Source organism: Mus musculus, chromosome 10 (genome assembly GCF_000001635.26).
Source record: "Mus musculus strain C57BL/6J chromosome 10, GRCm38.p6 C57BL/6J".
In the NCBI taxonomy this organism is placed as follows: Eukaryota; Metazoa; Chordata; class Mammalia; order Rodentia; family Muridae; genus Mus; species Mus musculus.
This window is the reverse complement of record NC_000076.6, coordinates 114,695,163-114,716,056: the sequence shown is the minus strand read 5'-3', so window position 1 is coordinate 114,716,056 and position 20,894 is coordinate 114,695,163. Positions and strand designations below refer to the sequence as shown.

At 37.7% G+C, this 20,894-nt stretch overlaps 1 protein-coding gene across 1 annotated transcript in view; it reads left to right on the top strand.

The window, feature by feature from the left end:
- The window catches only part of Trhde (TRH-degrading enzyme), a 403,483-nt gene that overhangs the window by 86,246 nt on the left and 296,343 nt on the right, over window positions 1-20,894 (top strand). The window contains exon 3 of the mRNA NM_146241.3: window positions 19,920-20,046. Within this exon, the coding sequence (NP_666353.2) occupies window positions 19,920-20,046 (127 nt within the window). The remainder of the gene's footprint in view (window positions 1-19,919; window positions 20,047-20,894) is intronic.

Below are 20,894 nucleotides of genomic sequence, written 5' to 3'. Positions count from 1 at the left end.
GGGACTGAAAAGTTACTTTTGTACTGTATTGATCTGATGAATGTTTATAGAACCAAGTTCCTAAACTGCAGGGGTTAGATGTTATTTTTAAGCACGTATAGCTTTTGCTCACAAAACTCACAGATTGTGGGAGCATGTACCTAGAGACATGCATACCACAGCAAAAGCAAGCAGGACAAAAACCAAAAGCTACTAAACATCGATGTTAAATCATTTGTTTGCAATTATATTAGATAGCAATAAAACGTATATAAATTAATAATCACATTAAAACCTGAAAGTGTTCCTCTAAACATTCCATTGGTCAAGTGGGAGGTCATGAACTAGGTAGAAATTAACAAAGGAACGGGAAAATCACATTAGGCTTGGTGAAATGCAACTAAATTAGTTCTCAGAATTTATAGCTGTGACAAAGATAAATTGTAAGGCAACAATAATAACAAACAATAGGTCCAACAAAACCAGAGTCCTTTTAAAGGAACTGGCTACTTGCTATACCAGATGGCTTGGAGGGAAGAGAAAATTATATAAATTAAATTATGATCACAAAAATTAAAAATAAAATCATTCAAAAAGAACTACAATAGATTTTTTAAACTGTTTTAATAAAAGAGAAGGTACATGATCTCAATTAAGAATAATTATACATAAGAGAGATATAATAGGAATGGGAAAACTGAGAATGTACTCTCACGGTTTAAAAATAACAAAGGGAATAAGATTTTGGACAAAATTACCAATTGCCTTAAAGCTATTAAAGCAGTCGTCAGAAGTCGAATCCTTCTTCAAACCATTAGGTTCACAGTTTTATAGGCATGCTTTACCAACTCTCTGGGAAGGTTAAATTACACCTTAAACAAACAAACAAAAACTCAATATGGATGAATGGATTCTCTATCACACTGCCCGCAGTTGAATAGAGTTAATGGTTTAACCTTAGAGAGCATGCTATTGTAATTCACTACTTAATAGGTCACAGGCTAAAAGGTAGAAATATGTGATTTAAATATTTGTGAAGGATGCATTAGAAAAATCAAGTGGCATGCATGCTACAGTTCTTGGCAAACAGTGAATAGGAAATGCATCTTACTGTGTGGCAAGAGTTATCATTGACAGTGAGACTGTGTCCGCATTCCAAGTACAACCAGAACAAGGCAATTCCTTTCACCATTCCTTTGTGGTATTGTTCTAGGAATCCCATGTGTGAGACAAGTGGATACAAAAAACACACCAGAAAACAGAATTAAATCAGAGAGTTTATGTGTTTCAAAGTCGATTTACACAAATCAGTAGGTGACAGACCAGAAGCTGATGTTTGATTGTAAGTATAACTTTTCCCAATGCCATACCCAGTACCAATAACCCACAAGGTATCCAGAACTAAATCTGGTAGAAGATGTTCAAGGGTCTGATGGAGCCCATTCCATTGACATAAATTTCTGTTGAGAACCTACCACTGCTTTAAAGTTGCCTGATTCTTCTTCCATGTTACCCATCTTATAACACAAACTCTTATCGTAGAAATTTTATTGTAAACCTTTTAAATTCTTAATTTATTTTTATTTTATCTGCATTGGTGTTTTGCATGCATGTATTGAACTATAGTTATAGACAGGTAGGTGCAAGCTGCCATGCGGGTGCTGGGAATTGAACCCAGGTCCTTTGGAGGAGCAGTCAGTGTTGTTAACCATTGAGCCATTGCCCCAGCTCCTATAATAGAAATTCTGATGTTTGGTTCACTCCAGAACCTAGAGGAAAGCCTAATACAGGGTAGCCTTTCAATAAATATTTGCTTAATAAATTAATGAAACATTTTCGAAGTTTGGACCCTGAGAGGAAGAAGGAGGGCCAGCATAGATACAACAAAGATGCTTGAATAGGAAGGGTGCTGTGTTCTCACTAAATGCTGAGGTCTACAGGAGAAGATGGTATACCTATGAGGTGCCATCAGATGATTGGGACGGAGGACTGAAGGACAGAAGGACTAGACTAAATTGAAACTGAATGCAACTGATCACCAAGTCCTACATTCACAAATAGATATACTTGGCTGTCATTTGTATTCAAGGAATGTGAGTGCTTATAGAACTGAGAGCTTAATAAAGATATTTCCTAAACCTTTAAAATCCAAGCAAAACAAAACACCCAACTCAGTGTACAAAAAAACCCAAACCCAAAACCAAACCAAACCAAACCAAACCAAACCAAACCAAAAACAAAAAAGCCCACTCTATCTCAGAAAGGGATTAAACACTTCTGTGCTATTTATGGGATGTGACAGGATTAAATGACTCTTTTGGATTCCCAAACATTGGATGTGACTCTTGTTGCTGATTGTTTACTGTTTAGGGAAAAGGAATACTAGAGGTTAAAAAGAAAAGCATTCTTGTGAATCTATCTTCACTGAAGAACGATGTTGGGAAAGCTTTAAAAAAATAAGTGTATATACATATATATATGTATATATATATATATATATTTAGATACTATTTTTTATTTTGTTATGCTTTTATTACATATAATATAATATAATATAATATAATATATATGTATAAGTTATAAGAAATAGTAATAATACATATAAACATATATGTGCCTTTAATGTTTTACTTTTTATATATATGTATGTATATATGTGTTTATGTTTACAAATATATATCTTCCAGAGCCAGAACTTGTATGTGTATACCGAATGGCATTCTAAAAATTCCAGTAATCTGGGGTAAATGTGGTAGGACAACATTTAGGGGGAAAGCCTTGTAGATAATGTGAACTTTTATTAACTCATGTTTATGTTTATGTGTGTGCCAGTTCTGTGTAACAATATGCTTGGAAGTAACACATGTCAAAATTAGCAGGTTGAAAACTTGTAAAGAATTGTGTCTATGATACAGAAACACATACACATAAAAATGTGCTCCCAGGAGACGCAGAAAATTCAATACACAGCAGTGTATTAACTGCAAGGAAGATAAAACGTTACAACAGATTAGTTTCCCATTGCAGGTGTCCCAGATTGCCAGAAATTCATTGGCTTTAATGTGACACAAATTTCTTCTCTCCCTGCCCTAGAGGTTAGAGATCCCAATGCAATCCAAGGGGCTTGTTTCTTTGGAGGCCTTGAGGGTGATCTGGTCGCTCATCTTCCCTGTTCCATTCCTGGCACCCAGTGTTCATGACTACTCTGTATTCTTTGGATCTTTACATTTCTCTTCTGCTTTGTCATCTGTACCTGCTCAGCATCCTCCGACTCCCTCTTTTGAGCCTACCTGGGTAACCTGTCCATTCTCAGGATTCTTAAGTTGATGGCATCTGCAAAGCCCTTTCTTCCCACATAAGGTAATGTTTATAAGTTCTATAGCCCAGGGCATAGGATGTTGTTAGCCCTGGGGATTGTTTTCATTCTACTACTACTACTACTACTACTACTACTACTACTACTACTACTACTACAACACACACACACACACACATGTATATATGTATAGGCATATGCCAATAGACATACAACTATTAAAAAAAAAACACTGCTTGTTCCATGAAGTACCTACATGTGACTTAAGCCCCACAGTGAACTGGAAAATGCCATCTATAGTAAATATCTATAGTAAATAAAAGTAAAGTGTGTTACAAGCAGAGACTAGAGATTGCCACAGTACTAACTCACTTGCCTGGAGAAAAGCATAGTTGGGAGTTATAGTGACTCTATTATAGTTGTGTTTTAGTACTGTAATAGACAAGGACCCCACAAGGCTTATTGTCATACTGTGTCAATCAGCAGTATGCCTGCACTCCCTACCAGGCATCAAGAATTATAGCAGACACAGAAAGGGCTTGGAGACATGGGATGGATGGTTATAAAACATGAAGTCTGACAGAGGACAAAATATATACTTTAAATATAGACAACCTGTCCCTCCATAGTATAAGGGTCACTGGACTTAAAAGAAGCCCTGTGCTGGGTGGCAAACCAGTGTCGGGATTCTCAGCAAGGGTATTACTCTCGAATCTTTGATAAAATTCTATAAAGGAGAAGGAGGAGAGATGTAAGTAGAAACAAGCGACTGGAGCCATTTTATCAGCCGTAATAGTCTTGGTTCTTTTTAAAGCTTCGTTTGCTCTGGAGTGAGACTTAGGATGGAGCTTGTTTTCAACTTCATCACAGAGGTGTTTGTGATTGTTTATACGCTCTGACTCTGTGGCATGGATTACAGGGGGAAGATTCACTGAGAGGTTCTGGTATTCCTTTCTGAGTTTTCCCCCCTCAAATGATTGCTTATCAAGTGGTTTTCATAGTCCCTTGCATCTCATTCTGAGTATTGTCATTTAACTCCTTATCCATCCTGGTTTCCGAATTCTCCCCGCTCTCAGAATGTGTTCTTTGACTAGGGTCAGGGCTATCGGATGGAGATAGCTTTGCCACTCACACTATAAATTCTATAGAATTAAATTTCTATGTAATATTAAAATTTCTGTTCAATGGCTTCTATGTCTGAGGAAACCTTAGTCATTCCATTGGCTGACTAATCCCCCTTAATGGTTTCACATCACGGCGTTGCCTTAGATTCTAAAGTCACTCTCGGCTTCTCAATGCAGCAGCCAGATGCTGTATACATCAATGTCATGGATAGCCTCAGTTCCTTGCTTCCAGGGCCCCCAACACCTTCTCCACCCCTATGGGATCTTATTATCTTTTCTTCCCACCCCAAACTTTATGTTTCTTGGCCTTCTCCTCACACAAGCACTGGCTTTTCATGTCGGTCAAGGCTTGGTGTCATTTCAGTTTTCCTTAGAAATAAACATTATTTTTTAAATAACACTAAAGTTCTAGATGTTTAGTTTTTTGTTTACCACACATTTTTCTCTTTGTACCAATATATGTTTTTCTTCTCAGAGCCCTATTACCTGATATTTTGGGGGGTTTGCTCTATTTTACTGGTTTGAAGGAAGAAGCACCAACTGAAAGTGTATTCATATATATGGATGAGTTCAGCTTTATTGGCTGAGAATTTAGCAACAACATATCATTATTTTGTAACTATTAGTGAAAGAGACTGTTTATTAAGTAAAAGAAAAACTTTATTTTTATTATAATGATTTTTAAAAATTTATTTATTTGTTCACTTTGCATCCCAATATCAGCTTGCCCTCTCCTCCTAGAAGACCCTCACATAGATCCTCCCCTGTTCTTTCCTTCTTCTTTGAGAACAGGAACCCCCGTCTGGGTATCATCCCACCGATATCCCCCATTACCTTCCCACACCTGACACATCAAGTCTCTGCAGGACTAGGAACATCCTACCCCACTGAGGCCAGACAAGATAGCCCAGTTAGGGGAATGGGATACACAGACAGGCAGGCAACTGATTCAGGGGCAGCTCCTGCTCCAGCTGTTGGGGGTTCCTTGCACATCTACTACATATGGTCAGGGGACCTAGGTTCAGCCTGTGTTCACTCTTTGATTGGTGGTTCCATCTCCAGGCTCCCCTACTTTTAATCAGGGCTGGTTCACCTGTTTTTTTTTTTTTTTTTTCCTCTTTAAGTTTTTAGGTCTATTTGAAATGGGTTATTCTATGGAAGTGAGTATGTAGGCCAGCATGACAAACTCACAGATATGAATTTGCTAGGATGAACAGCATGTGCTACCATGCTTGTCGATATTTATCTTTGAAAATGATTGCATGGACACTGATGTCAAACTCCTAATATGACTTTAAGGGGTATTGTATTGTCCCAGTTCCCCAATGTTCCTTCTTTTTAATTGTATATTTTCTTTATTTACATTTTATTACATTTAAAATGTTATCCCCTTTCCTGGTTTCCCTCCCTCCCAGAAACACCTTATCACACCCTCCACCCCCCTGCTTCTATGAAGGTGTTTCATCATCCATCCACCCTACTCCCATCTCCCCACCCTAGAAGATTCCCCTAGAAGGCATCTATCCAGCCTTCATAGGACCTCTCCTCCCACTGATGCCTGACAAGGCCATCCTCTGCTACATATGCAGCTGGAGTAATATACACTCCTTTGTTAATGACTTAGTCTGTGGGAGCTCTGGGGGGTCTGGTTGGTTGATATGTTGTTCTTCCTATGGGGTTGCTAAACCCTTCAACTCCTTCAGTTGAGTTTTTGATTTTAGCCATTCTGACTGCTGTGAGGTAGAATCTCAGGGTTGTTTTGATTTGCATTTCCCTGATGACTAAGGATGTTGAACATTTCTTTAGGTGCTTCTTGGCCATTCGATATTTCTCAGTTGAGAATTCTTTTTTAGCTCTGTATCCAATTTTTAATAGGGTTATTAAGTTCTCTGGAGTCTAACTTCTTGAGTTCTTTGTATATATTGAATATTAACTCTCTATCAGATGTAGTATTGGTAAAGATCTTTTCCCAATCTGTTGGTTGAGGTTTTGTCCTATTGACAATGTCCTTTGCCTTATAGAAACTTTGCAATTTTATCAGGTCCCATTTGTTGATTCTTGATCTCAGAGCACAATCCCTTGGTGTTCTGTTCAGGAATTTCCCCCCTATGTCCATGTGTTCAAGGCTCTTCCCCAGTTTCTCCTCTATAATTTTCAGTGTATTTGGCTTTACGTGGAGGTCCTTGATCCACTTTGACTTGAGCTTTGTACAAGGAGATAAGGATGGGTCAATTTGCATTTTTCTACATGCTGACAACCTGTTGAACCAGCTTCATTTGTTAAAAATGCTTTTTTCCACTGGATGTTTTTATCTCCTTTGTCAAAGATCAAATGACCATAGGTGTGTGGATTTATTTCTTGGTCTTCAATTCTATTCCATTGATCTTCCTGCCCGTCTTTTTACTAATACCACGTAGTTTTTATCACTATTGCTCTGTAATACAACTTGACTCAGGTATGGTGATTGCTCTAGAAGTTCTTTCATTGTTGAGAATAGTTTTTGATATTCTGTTTGTTTGGTTGGTTTTTTTTTTTTTTGTTATTCCAGATGAATTTGAAAATTGCTCTTTCTAAGTCTATGAAGAATTGATTTGGAATTTTGATGAGGATTGCATTAAATCTGTAGATTGCTTTTGGCAAGATGGGCATTTTTAGTATTTTAGTCCTGCCAATCCATTACCATGGGAGATCTTTCCATCTTCGGAAATCTTTGATTTCTTTCTTCAGAGACTTGAAGTTCTTGTCATACAGATCTTCCACTTGCTTGGTTAGAGTTCCACCAAGGTATACAATATTATTTATGACTAATGTGTATTTTGTCATTTCCCTAATTTCTTTCTCAGCCTATTTATCCTTTGAGTAGAGGGAGACTACTAGTTTGAGTAAATTTTATATCCAGCCACGTTGCTGAAGTTGTTTATCAGCTTTAGGAGTGCTGTGGTGGAATTTTGGGGGTCATTTACTTATATGATCAAATAATCTGCAAATAGTGCTATTTTGACTTCTTCCTTTCCAATTTGGATCCCTTTGACCTCCTTTTGTTGTCTAATTGTGTTACCTAGAACTTCAAGTACTATATTAAATAGACAGGGAGAGAGTGGGCAGCCTTTTCTAGTTCCTTTTCTAGTTTTTAATGGTATTGATTCAAGTTTCTCTCCATTCAGTTTGATGTTAGCTACTGGTTTGCTGTAAATTGCTTTTACTCTGTTTAGGTATGGGCCTTGAATTCCTGATCTTGCCAAGACTTTTAATATGCAGGGATCCTGAATTTTGTCAAATGCTTTTTCAGCATCTAATAAAAGGATCATGTGGTTTTTTTTGTCTTTCAGTTAGTTTATGTACTGGATTATGTTGATGGATTTCCATATATTGAACCATCCATGCATGCCTGGGAAGAAGCCTATTTGATGTGTTCTTGGATTCAGTTGACAAGAATTTTATTGAGTATTTTTGCATTAATGTTTATAAAGGAGTTTGGACTGAAGTTCTCTTTCCTTGTTTGGTCTTTGTGTGGTTTAGGTATAAGTGTAATTGTGGCATCATAGAATGAATTGGGTAGTATACCTTCTGTTTCTATTTTGTGGAATAGTTTGAAGGGTATTGGTATTAGGTCTTCTTTAAAGGTCTAATAGCATTCTCCACTAAACCCATCTAGTCCTGGGCTTTTTTTGGTTGGGAGACTTTTAATGACTGCTTCTATTTCTTTAGGGGCTATGGGATTGTTTAGATGGTTTATCTGATCCTGTTTTAACTTTGGCACCTTGTATGTGTCTAGAAAATTAGACATTTCATCCAGATTTTCCAATTTTATTGAGTATAACCTCTTGTAGTAGGATCTGATGATGTTTTGAATTTCCATGGTTTCCGTTGTTATGCCTCCCTTTTCACTTCTAATTTTATTAATTTGGATATTGTCTCTGGGCACTCTGGTTAGTCTGACTAAGGGTTTATCTATCTTGTTGATTTTCTCAAAGAACTAGCTCCTGTTTTTGTTGATTCTTTGTACAGTTCTTTTTGTTTCTATTTGGTTGATTTCAGCCCTGAGTTTGATTATTTCCTGCTGTCTACTCCTCTTGGGTGTATTTGCTTCTTTTGGTTTTAAAGCTTTCAGTTATGCTATCAAGCTGCTAGTGTAAGCTCTCTCCAGTTTCTTTTTGGAGGCACTTAGAGGTGTGAATTTTCCTCTTACCAGTGCTTTCATTGTGTTTTGGTATGTTGTGTCTTCATTTTCATTAAATTCTAAAAAGCCTTTAATTTCTTTCTGTATTTTTTCCTTGACCAAGTTATCATTGAGTAGAGTGTTGTTCAGCTTTCATGTATATGTGTGCTTTCAGTTATTTTTGTTGGTATTAAAGACCAGCCTTAGTCTGTGGTGATCTGATAGGGTGCATGGAATTATTTCAGTCTTCTTGTATCTGTTGAGGCCTGTTTTCTGATCAATTATATGGTCAGTTTTGGAGAAGGTACTGTGAGATGCTGAGAAGAAAGTATATTCTTTTATGCTAGGATGAAATGCTCTGTAGATATCTGTTAGATCCATTTGGTTCATAATTTTTGTTAGTTTCACTATGTCTCTGTTTAGTTTCTGTTTCCATGATCTGTCAATTGCTGAGAGTAGGGTGTTAAAATCTCCCACTATTATTGTGTGAGATGCAATGTATGTTCTGAGCTTTAGTAAAGTTTTCTTGTGAATGTGGACTCCCTTGCATTTGGAGCACAGGTGTTCAGAATTGAGAGTTCATCTTGGTAGATTTTTCCTTTGACCAGTATGAAGTCTCCTTCTTTATCCTTTTTTGTAACTTTAAGTTGAAAGTTGATTTTATTTGATATTAGAATGGCTACTCGAGCTTGTTTCTTGGGACCATTTGCTTGGAAAATTGTATTTCAACCTTTTACTCTGAGGTAGTGTCTCTCTCTGTCACTGAGGTGGGTTTCCTGTATGAAGCAAAATGCTGAGTCCTGTTTATGTACTCAGTCTGTCTATGTCTTTTTATTGGGGAATTGAGTCCATTGATGTTAGGAGATATTAAGGAAACATGATTGTTGCTTCCTGTTATTTTTGTTGGTAGAGATCTAATTATGTTTGTGTGGCTATCTTCTTTTGGGTTTGTTGAAAAATTACTTATTTGCTTCTTGTAGGGTGTAGTTTTCCTCCTTGTGTTGGTGGTTTTCATCTATTATCCTTTGTAGAGCTGTATTTGTGGAAAGATACTGTGTAAAATTAGTTTTGTCATGGAATGTTTTGCTTTCTCTGTCTATGGTAATTGAGAATTTTGCTGGGTATAGTAGTCTGGGCTGTCATTTGTGTTCACTTAGGGTCTGCATTACATCTGTCCAGGATCTTCTAGCTTTTATAGTCTCTGGTGAGAAGTCTGGTGTAATTCTAATAGGTCTGCCTTTATATGTTACTTGACCTTTTCCCCTTACTACTTTTTAATATTCTCCCTTTATTTAATGCATGTGGTATTTTGATTATTATGTGGCAGAAGGAATTTCTTTTCTGGTCTAGTCTATTTGGAGTTCTGTAGGTTTCTTGCATGTTCATGGTCATTTATTTCTTTATGTTAGGGAAGTTTTCTTTTATAATTTTGTTGAAGATATTTACTGGCCCTTTACATTGGAAATCTTGGCTCTCTTTTATACCTATTATCATTAGGTTTTGTCTTTTCATTGTGTCCTGGATTTCCTGGATGTTTTGGGTTAGGGGCATTTTGCATTTTGGATTTGACTTGACTGTTGTGTCAATGTTTTCTAAGGCATCTTCTGCCCCTGAGTTTCTCTCTTCTATCTCTTGTATTCTGTTGGTGCTCCTTATCTCCTTCCTTGTTTTTCTAACTCCAGGGTTGTCTCCCTTTGTGATTTTATTTTTTGTTTCTATTTCCATTTTTAGATATTGGATGGTTTTGTCCATTTCCTTCACCTGTTTGCGTTTTCCTGTAATTCTTTATGGGATTTTTGTGTTTAGTCTTTAAGGGCTTCTACCTGTTTCCGGTGCTCTTCTGTATTTCTTTAAGGCAGTTATTTGTGTCTTTCCTAAAGTCCTCTATCATTGTCACGAGAAGTGACTTTATTTTCGAGTCTTGCTTTTCTGGTGTGATGGTGTATCCAAGATTTGCTATGGTGGGAGAAATGGATTCTATGATGCCACATGTCCTTGGTTTCTGTTGCTTATGTTCTTAAGCTTGTTTCCTGCTATCCGATTATATCAAGTGCTCCCTGCCCTTGCTATACCTGACTGGAGCATGTCCTTCCTGTAATCCTGGTTGAGTCAGAACTCCTCGGAGTCTAGCTGTCTCTGTGATCCTGTAACTCTGTGATCCCGTCATCCTGTGATCCTGAGATTCTGGGTGTGTCAGAGTTCCTGGGAGTCAAACTGCCGCTGGGACCTTAAGATCCTGATGTGACCAACCTCCTGTGATCCTATGATCCTGTGATCCTGGGTATGTTAGAGCACCAGGGAGTAGAGCCTTCTCCTGGGACTGTGGGACTGGCTGCCAAGTTCATGCCCAAGGTAAACTGGTACAGACCAGAAGGAAACTGAGCCACTGGTCGGGTGGGGTTCCTGAGTCCCTTTGCCCTGCTGGTTCCAGTTACTCCTGGTGAGGTTGGAACAAGTGTTATGTTCTATTTACCCCAGATCCTAAGATCCTGGGCAGGCTAGAGCACCTGTGAGTGGAGCCTCCTCTGGGGGCTGTGGGGCTGGCTACCGAGTTCGTGTCCAAGGTAAACTGGCACAGACTGAAAGGAACCCCCATAGTAATATTTTAAGACCATGAAATAATTACTATGCCTTGCAAAGCTCCTAATATACTCTTGCAATATACTTATATGTTACAAATATGTGGCAAGCCAAAAGTTTATTTAACTTAAAATACCATATCACAAATGTCAAATCAGAGAAAATTCTAGTCAAGTTTTAACAGGTGTGCTAATATTGTAAATGGATTTTTTTCTTGGCTGTTTTATGTAATGATACAGGGTTTCTCATAATTATATAGCAAGCAACACTTTTTGTTTTTTAAGTCTTTCAACACAATGGATTTTCTATATATCCGTGAGCTGCCCTGGAACTCATTGTGTGAACCAGGCTGGTCCTAAACTCAGAGATCTACCTGCCTCTTCCTTCTAAGTGCTTAGATTAAAGGCATGTACCACTACTGCCCAGCCAGTGTGCATTTTTAAATATAACAAATAATTAAAACAGTCTTCAAAAAGAAATCCTATAGACGAAGAGTTAGTATCACTGTCTTCTAAAGAAACTTGATGGTATAAAACCTTTCCAGATATTTTTTGCCTATAAAGTCAGAATTTATTGCTAACACTGTGTTCACGCTACAGGTTAAGTTTGCAAAGATAAATTTTAACAAGTCAGTGAAGTTTTTTAATATTAGGAGACAGTGTCTAAATTTACATAGTGGAAGATTTCACAGTGCTTCTGACAAGTATGCGTGTGTTCTTATATTTCATTTCTTGTTTATTTTTTTGCTGTATATTTCTGGTGTATATATACACATACACACACACACACATACACATACACACATACATATGTGTGTGTATATATATATGTGTGCATATATATACATATGTATATATATATATACACACATATGTGTATACACACACACACACACACACACACACACATATATATATATATATATATATATATATATATATATATATATATATATAAACACTTTCTTTGGGACTCTAATATAATAAAAGGGAGACTTTTATATGTAAGTGTCTCAATAACTTATTGCCCATCTTCACTGCTGTGGTAGGCAGTCTGAGTTCTAAACCACCTCTTCTGTGAAGAATGCTTCTCTGAGACAGTGTAAACTAGAAGTGCAATGCGACCTTGTATCCTAAGGCCTCATTGTCATGTCTCCCCACTCTGACACAAGATCCCTGAAAGGGGAGATCTTGTCTCGTGTGCTTAGCTTTCTGTACTCATCACATGAAGCATTGCCTGACAGTCAACAGATAGATGCTTATTAAATATTATCATAGACATAGAACCCTATCAGGTGTCCTTAAACAGTCTCCATTGCTTTTCTAAGTTGCAGAGCTATCAGAGACAAAAATCAGTTTGAATAATAGATCTGAATTCCTCTCCCATGGGATTCCTTTCCAAGGCATATCCCCTCCTAATATTGCTATGTGTCCATATGCCTCCTCTAGTGGCCACCCTTAACTAGGTGTGATGGTTTGTATATGCTCTGTCCCTGTTAAAGTAGATGTGTCTCCATGCGTGTGAACTATAAGACCCTCATCCTAGCTGCCTGGAAGTCAGTATTCTGGTAGCAGCCTTCAGATGAAGACGTAGAACTGTCAGTTTCTCCTGCACCATGCCAGCTTGAATGCTGCCATGTAACTGCCTTCATGATAATGGACTGAACTTTAGAGCCTCAATTAAATGTTATCCTTTGTAAGACTTGCTTTGGTTATGGTGTCTGTTCACAACAGTAAAACCATAACTAATACAGTAGGTAACTTTCTTTTCTGCCATATCCACATGTCATGTCAATGTACTCCCAACATACGCTCTAAGCAGACTACTTAGTTTGCAGAACAGCTGATTGCCATCCCTGTTTTATTCTGAAAAGATAATGCATAGAAGAGATTGATGAGATCTGCCTATGCTCAAACAAGCATTTCAAATACTGATAGTCCATAAAACTATATGAAGGCCACTGGGTCCAACAGGCATTGTCATTAAATTTTTAGTGATGAAATACATGCTTACATGTTAACTCCCTTTCATTCATAGCTCTGGTCCATGGTCATAAGGGTGGGTCTATCAGAATATATTTCTAGAGTCAGTGTGTATTATTCTCCTCTGTCCTGGTTATGCCAGTAATTTTTGTAAATCACCGCTAAGTTCACGGGCAGTTTAAGGAATAATAGAGCCAGTGTTCAAGGGTAAATGATAGAGAAAAGTTACTGAACGGTTAGATTGTATTTCCAAGGGCAGGAAAAATGCAAAGGAAAAAAAAAGATTATATGCAGAAAATCACCTTTTCATTTCTTTTCAAATTAAATGAAGATTGGATGTGACAAATTCAGGCAAATTAATGACACACCAGCCTTTCAGGCATACTATAATAAACAGGCTCTGATAAACTGTTCCCGTGAGCAAATACTTTTAGACAGAGACCCATGTAAACTAACTGACTGTCACAAGTTAGCAGCAATAGGCAGAGCGAGATCTGAAGCTCAACCCCCCTGTGCCAATATTAGTGTGTTGAACTAGTGAACTCAACGTCCATAGAGTTTGGTTCTTATTTGTTGTGGGAAGACACTCTACAGCGAACAGATAAATTCTGGAAAGCAATTTACGTTTTCAGACCTAGAGCCTTATCAGAGAATGTCAGAAAATGCAAATAAGCGGGCTGTAATAAAATTATATTTCATTGCCCATAAGTGATAACTGTGTCTTCATGAAGATTCAGTCTCCATGTTGTGATTATGTAGAACCTAGTTGCTTTCAAAGAAGCAAAGACCTATGGTGTTCTCCCCTAACTACAAAGAAAATTACCTCTAAATTTACTCCATTAACCACACAGGAATCACTCAGTTTGTGAACCAGTTTGGCTGTTTCCCCTGATCCTTCAACTAGATCTCACTTGTTTCTGCAGGGCCCTGGAGTGAGCACCTGAATACAGATTAGGTGAATAATTGTTTTTAAGTGAGACTGTGACTACAATTGGCTTTACTCAGTAACTAAAGGGCTTGTTCAACAGCATTAGGATCAATTGAATGCATCCATCCATTTCCTGGCATCCCTACTGCCTCTCTTCAGTTCTAACTTCTACCATCTTTCACCTGGACTTCTACACTACTGTAACCTACTTCCTTATCCCATTTTCTACTCCCTTCTATTCTATCACCGTTGCTGATGCCAATGCAGTTGCTCCCAAACTTAATTCTGATCATGGCATTCTGTGGCTCAAGTCTTTAAATGATGGTGCTATGCTCACAGTTTTACATTCTTATTTTACAACAGGGTTTACAGACACATCTGTAACTAGGCTTTCTATTTCTCTTTCCATATTCCATTTATCATTGTACATCTCATTTATGTATTCTGCCTCTCTGAGTGCAATTTTACATAGTCTGATATCTTGGTTTATTTGCCCTGTGATCTTTCTAAAATGTACAAATAGACATATCACTCCCTTGCTTAATATCTTCCTGTGGGTCTCTACATCTAATATAATAAAGTCTGAGAGGTTAGTAGTCCCTTTGAGATCACTTACTATTTGGTCCTTGCTATTGTCTTGTTGATGCTTTGTTCTGGCTGGGTGATGAGATGGCCCATTCAGTAAAGGAGGTTGACACTAGGTCTGATGACCTGAGCTCAATCCGAGGACATGTGTGGTGGAAATAGAGAAGTGACTCTTGCAAATTATCCTGTTAGACCACACACATGCTACGTCAATGCACTACCAACAAGTAAATAATTAAACAAACACACACATAAGCATTGCAAATTTTTGGTCTGGGATATTGCATATACACCCATTTTGTAGCTTATTATATCTAGCTCCCTCCCCCATTGTCAAATTACACCTGCAAAGATGGTTTGTCAGGATAGGATTAGGCCTTGAACACTATTATCTGGGGAATTATGTTGCCTACCACAGAAGATCAAACAGAATCAAAGTATTAAAAACATGTTGAATGATATATTAGCCCCAGGAGACCATGGGCTTTTATATTTATATTCGTAAAATAACATGGTTCAGTGGATAAGAGCTCTTACTACACTAGCTTTAAACTAAAAGATTTATTTACTTTACTTTGTGTGTATGAGTGTTCTGTTTGCATGCATGTATTTGTACTATGTCTGTTACTGGTACCCAAAGAAGGCAGAAGAAGGCATTGGATTTTCTGGGACTGGAGTTACAGATGTTTGCAAGCTTCCAAGTGGATGATGGGAAACAAACCTGAGTCCTCTGCATAAATAGCAAATGCTCTTAACTGTTTAGCCATCCTTCCCATCACCCAGATTTATTTATTTATTCTTTAAAGATTACGCTAAAACATTTGCTCTTCTTGAGGCACGGGTCTTATTTTTTTAAGGATCTGTATCTGCCTGTAAAATTTATTTCTCTGGTTAAATTATTTATCAAAGGCTTACATACATAACACTCTATACACAATATTTTGACCTAAAAATATAACACATTCATGTAGTTAGATGGATCAGAGTAAATTCTTTGTCCCTATTCAAGTTATATTCATGGGGAAGAAGGCAGGAAGAAATAAAAATGGATAATCAACACACACACTTCATCGAATGGTAGTGTCTCAAGGTAAATCTTGGGAAGGGTTAGACAGTGGTGGGTCAGCAGGAGGTTTTCTAGGAACTTGAGATACTTAGGCAGCTCTCTGAAGATGATGAAGGAATGTGCCATGAGCTATGTAGTGAGAACTTTAAAGCCTTGAGTTTGATATGCATGTTGGCAGAGCAGTAGGAACAAAGCAAGGGAACTATAGAAATCAAATGTGTGTGTAGATTTTTTTTAAACCCTTGGGGTTTTACTCTAAATGACATAGAAAGGTGATAAAAAAGTGGAAGAATAACACCTTTTGATCCTCATGTATCAGAGAGACTGTGATTAGTGTGTGGAGAACAATAAGAAATAGACAGCTGGGACCAGAGTGGTAACAGTCATGTGGTGAGACCAGCAGGACTCTGGGTGTGCTTTGAAGGCAGAGGCAATCGGATAATCTGGTTTACGAGGGAAACAAGGATGTGGAGATGTTGGGTCCAGACAGCAGGATGGAAGTGCGTTTAGCTGAGATGGGGAAGGTTTGGAAGGAACATCCGTGTGTATGGATTAGCAGGAATTTGCCTTTGGGATGTGGTGTCTGAGATTCAAAGTGGAGATGTCAAGCGGACAGTTGGTTAATGATTATGGAAGCCCAGAATTGTTAGGTAAGTCATCACTTTGGAAGTCACACAAACATAAAGCTAGGCATTATAATTAAAGGACTGAGTGTAAACAGAGAAGCAAAGAGGTCTATGCATTGAAACAAGGAACCCCCCAACATTGAGAAGTGACTGGCTCACAGGAAGAAGCTGTTTCAAGGACATTCGATAATCAACTAAATGTACATTCTGCTGATGGGTTGAGGTCTGGATTGGATGTTAGCTTTGCCACCATGTGGTTATTATTGATCCTGTTGCGATCAGTTCTAGTAGAGCAGTGGGAGAAAAAGCTGTTTTTCCTTGGTGTAAGGGAGACTAGAAACAGGGAGGGTAAATAACAAACACCTTACTTATACCCACTGTCTCTCAGACAGTGGTAGACCCCTCATTCTTTAAAGTGTTCTGGCTTAGATGTTCACTCTCATTATTTGTATGAGAATTCAAATTGGAAAATCTGTATGAAGTGCAAAGCAAAACAAAACAGAGAAGCATGGGAAGTTGGGGATGGTGGTGCAACTTTGGAGACTTAGGCAGGAAGATCACAACCTGGAGCCAGCCTTTCCTACATCGTGAGTCTTCATCTGATAAAAGAAATCAATGCAAAGCCAACAAGAATAACACAAATCATAAGAAAGAATACAGAGTATTTGTTTGTGCTATGGAACCATAAGCTGATGAAATGGAAACAAAGGGGTTATTTTGGGAATGATGGCGTCAGAAAGATGAGGGCTGAGATAGGGTTTAGTTCTGTGCTCTGTTGAGTGGGGAGACAGAACGTGCAGTGCTTTATTTCTTGGGTTGTAATTTTGTTGGTGATTTATTTGTTTGTTTTCCACACACGGTGAACCTCTTAAGAGCAGTGAGTATAAATGTCTTGTTCATTTTGTAGTCGGGATTTTATTGTTCTATTTGTATTCCCTAGTACAATGCCTGAGACACAGCAGGCCTGCAATAAATGTCTGAACCAGAGAATGAAGACATTGTGTTCAGCATGAGTCTGTTTTGTCTTCTCATTCAAGTTGGATTATTTCCATCAAATCTTGACAACCAGATTGATTTAACTGTGTTTCTCCTGCTTGGCTCTAGAGTTTGCTTGACTAACTGGTAGGCTTGATTGACAGACATGATTGTGTTTCAACCTAAATAAACGGTGCTCCCTAAATGTTAAGTCAGTGACCCTTGTTATGTCACATTTCAGTAGTTCATGGATGGTAGTATGGATGCAGCATCAATTTATCAGTTACTTACCAGGGATTTTCTAAAATCCCCCTCTTTCCTCAGTGTCCATCTGAGATTTATAGTTTGTCCTGTGTATAACCCCTTTCACTAGTTGTCATTCACTTCTAATTACTGAGAGGGTCTTTGAGAATGGTCATTACACAGACATTGTTTTTCCTATGTTCTGTGGCTTCTTTGACTAGGTAGACAGCATGTGCTCCAGAGCAGGAAGTGAAAATATCTTGGATCTGGTATAAAAACTATGCCAAAGAAGCAGTCCCATGATTGAATGAATGCATAATGAATGGTTACCAGTGGTCTCTGGTGGATGCTTGTAGTGCCCAGGCTCTGTCTTCTTTTTCATTTAGTGTACTCAGCTCCCATCTCCTTGCTTGCTTTTTATTCTCCTATTCTGCTTCCCTCACTCCCTTGTAAGCCATTTCTGCCTGTGAGTGCCTTTACAATTAGTATGGATTTGTTTACTTGGTTTTCAGTTTTATTAATGTTTTGAGAATGCCATACTGCACCCACATTACTATATCCTTGCAACTTTATGCCCCCCTTTATTTTCTTTAATTTATTAACTTGTCTATCCATAGACCCCCTCATGAACCTCTTTCTATTCCATTCTGGATTGTTGCCTGCTTCCCTGGACAGGTACACATGGCTTCTGTGAGCTCATGAGTGCAGTAGGTACCTCGTGTACTGAAGGCACGGATTTGAGAACCTCTATTTCTAAATCAACTATGTCTTCATCTTCTCTGAGGGATATTTTTTTGAGAACTTTGTATAAGGCATTCCGTGTTTGTAAAGAGTTGATGTTGTGACAAGGTACCTACCGCCTCTCTGAGCAACAGGTTTTACTGTTGTATATACATGGTCTGTCCTAACAGCTTTTGGTTTTATACCATTTCCAGTCAAGACTATTGATGGCTATCAACTAAATTTGCCACTTGATTTTGCTGATAGGGAGTAAGTAGTTCGCAATTTAAGTAAACAATTGTTATTGAATTTAGTGGGTACCTTAGTGAATTACATGTCTTTCCAACATGAAGTCAGAATGTCCTTGTATCAACCCTGTAAATTTTTGACTATACATCTCTGTTCTTTCTTAGGCTGGGCTAATAGAGAGTTAATTGTATAATCAATTTTTTACATTATAACTGAATACAACTTTTTTGTTGTTTTACTGTTGAAAATAAATATCCATTTTGGTATATTGAGTAAACTACTTATTTTTTTTGTAGTGATTTAAAAAAGAACACAGACTCTCTTATTTGTAAAATGGGATTGGAGGTAATGTGTTTTAGAACTGAAAAGCACTTCAGCAACTAGCTGGTGGCCAACACCATCACTTTATAAATAAGTCTCAAAGAGGTTAAATGATTTGTTCAGTGTCCCCCAGCTTGGTTAGTGGCAGAGCAAGACTAAAATCCAACTCCCATGCTGCAATCCTTTCTGTTGCTGCATGAAAAGCATGCTTCTTATTCACAGAATTGATATGAGGATTAGGGACCACATCTGTGAAAAATAGATTTAGCCTTTGGAAGGAAATATGCTGGATAGCTTTATGAAAGCTTTATGAAAACTAATCTCATTTTAACCTTTTCTATAGGATTGTTGGCTCTGTTCAGTTCTATGTTTCTCACTTTGGGACTTTTTTATTTTGGCCAAGGACTAGATAATTTATGATGCTTGTTTTATGAATCAATAATAAGTGCCCAGATTGTGTTAAAAATATGAATTACATCAGCTGGTTTTGAATCTCGGAGCAGGTGCAGACAGCTTTCCCGAATGGTGGTTGCTTATGTACACGAAAAGTTTTCTGTTCTTCCTTTACGATTTTGGAATAAAAACAGTTGATTTCAAAGGCACAAGAATGAGAAAAAGGAAGCATAAGTAAGATATATGTACACACACACACACACACACACACACACTTCCAATCAAGTAATTCTTCCAAAGCTGGATGCAGCATGGCATAGCAGACCATGAGTTTTCTCTCTTGCTGAGCCAAGCATCCATTATACTAATCCACCATGCCTTCATATCTCTAGCAAGCACATGTAAGTGATAACTTAGAATATTTATTTGGACGCAAGGTGTATAAATCGTTTCTATGTCACCCTGGAAAGTGACTAAATTGTGACTTGCTCGACTCAGCCACATCAATTGTTTCAATTTGGCTCTTTTGCCGCAATGTGTTTTGATATATAAACAAGAACACTGTTTAATTTTTATACCATCCAAAGTGATTTGTACAGATTCATATGTTCACAGAAAATAACACTCAAGTACCGAAAGGCTGAAGTTAACTTTTATATATATTTTTAATTAGGTCCGATTATATGCGAGACCCGACGCTATCAGAAGAGGATCCGGGGACTATGCTCTCCACATTACAAAGAGATTAATAGAATTTTATGAAGACTACTTTAAAGTGCCCTATTCTTTGCCAAAACTAGGTAAGAACTTCTTGGTTATTTTATTGGAAGGATTTCTGAAAGGTGGGATTTCTTCTTTATCACTAGCTGAGGCATCTAGTGGCATAAAAATTCAAAGATTTATATTTTTAGAGATGAGGGGTACAAAAATAATTTCTCCTGAAGAGGTAAAATAAGATTAATGACCTGAAGTCTTGCCAGTAAGTGCTCATGGGAATTATGGAAGGCGTTATTTGAGAATTAAAAAAAAAAAAACTAAATAGTTACAATTTGTTAATTTCATCCAATAGAAGGGTGCTTGCTAAAAATCAAGCTTAATAACTACAATGACCATATGGGTAGATGCAATTAGAGCTCATTGCATATAAGGGGTTGAAGGTGCTTTCTAGCATTGAGACACCCAGGTCCTTGTGACTCTTTTAAGTAGGTAATATTGCACACAGAGCTAATGTGGATAGCCTTTCTCTCTCCAAATTGGTATATGTCGGATCTTAATGAATTGGCTTTTCTTTAGATTATTTTTTTAAGATTGTATTTGTAGTATACAGTTAAGCTAATAAAAAAGTGACAGAAGAGAAACTTGGTAATAATGGAAATTGTTATAATAGTGGAATGCTCTCGTACGTATTCATACTTTTGCAGAGCGAATGTGTTCAGTAATTGTTGGTCCTGCGAATAAACACATTAATGTATTATTCTAATTTGAATGAGGCTGTGCTTTTGGCAGGAAATGAGCTAGAACGTTCCAGAATATTATAAAGGGTGCACATAGCCATTAGAAATGTTGAAGTTATTTTGCCTTTTCAGAAGGGATGTGACATCATAACAGCTCTTTGTTCCCCACTCACCCCCTGTCACCAATTTTCTTC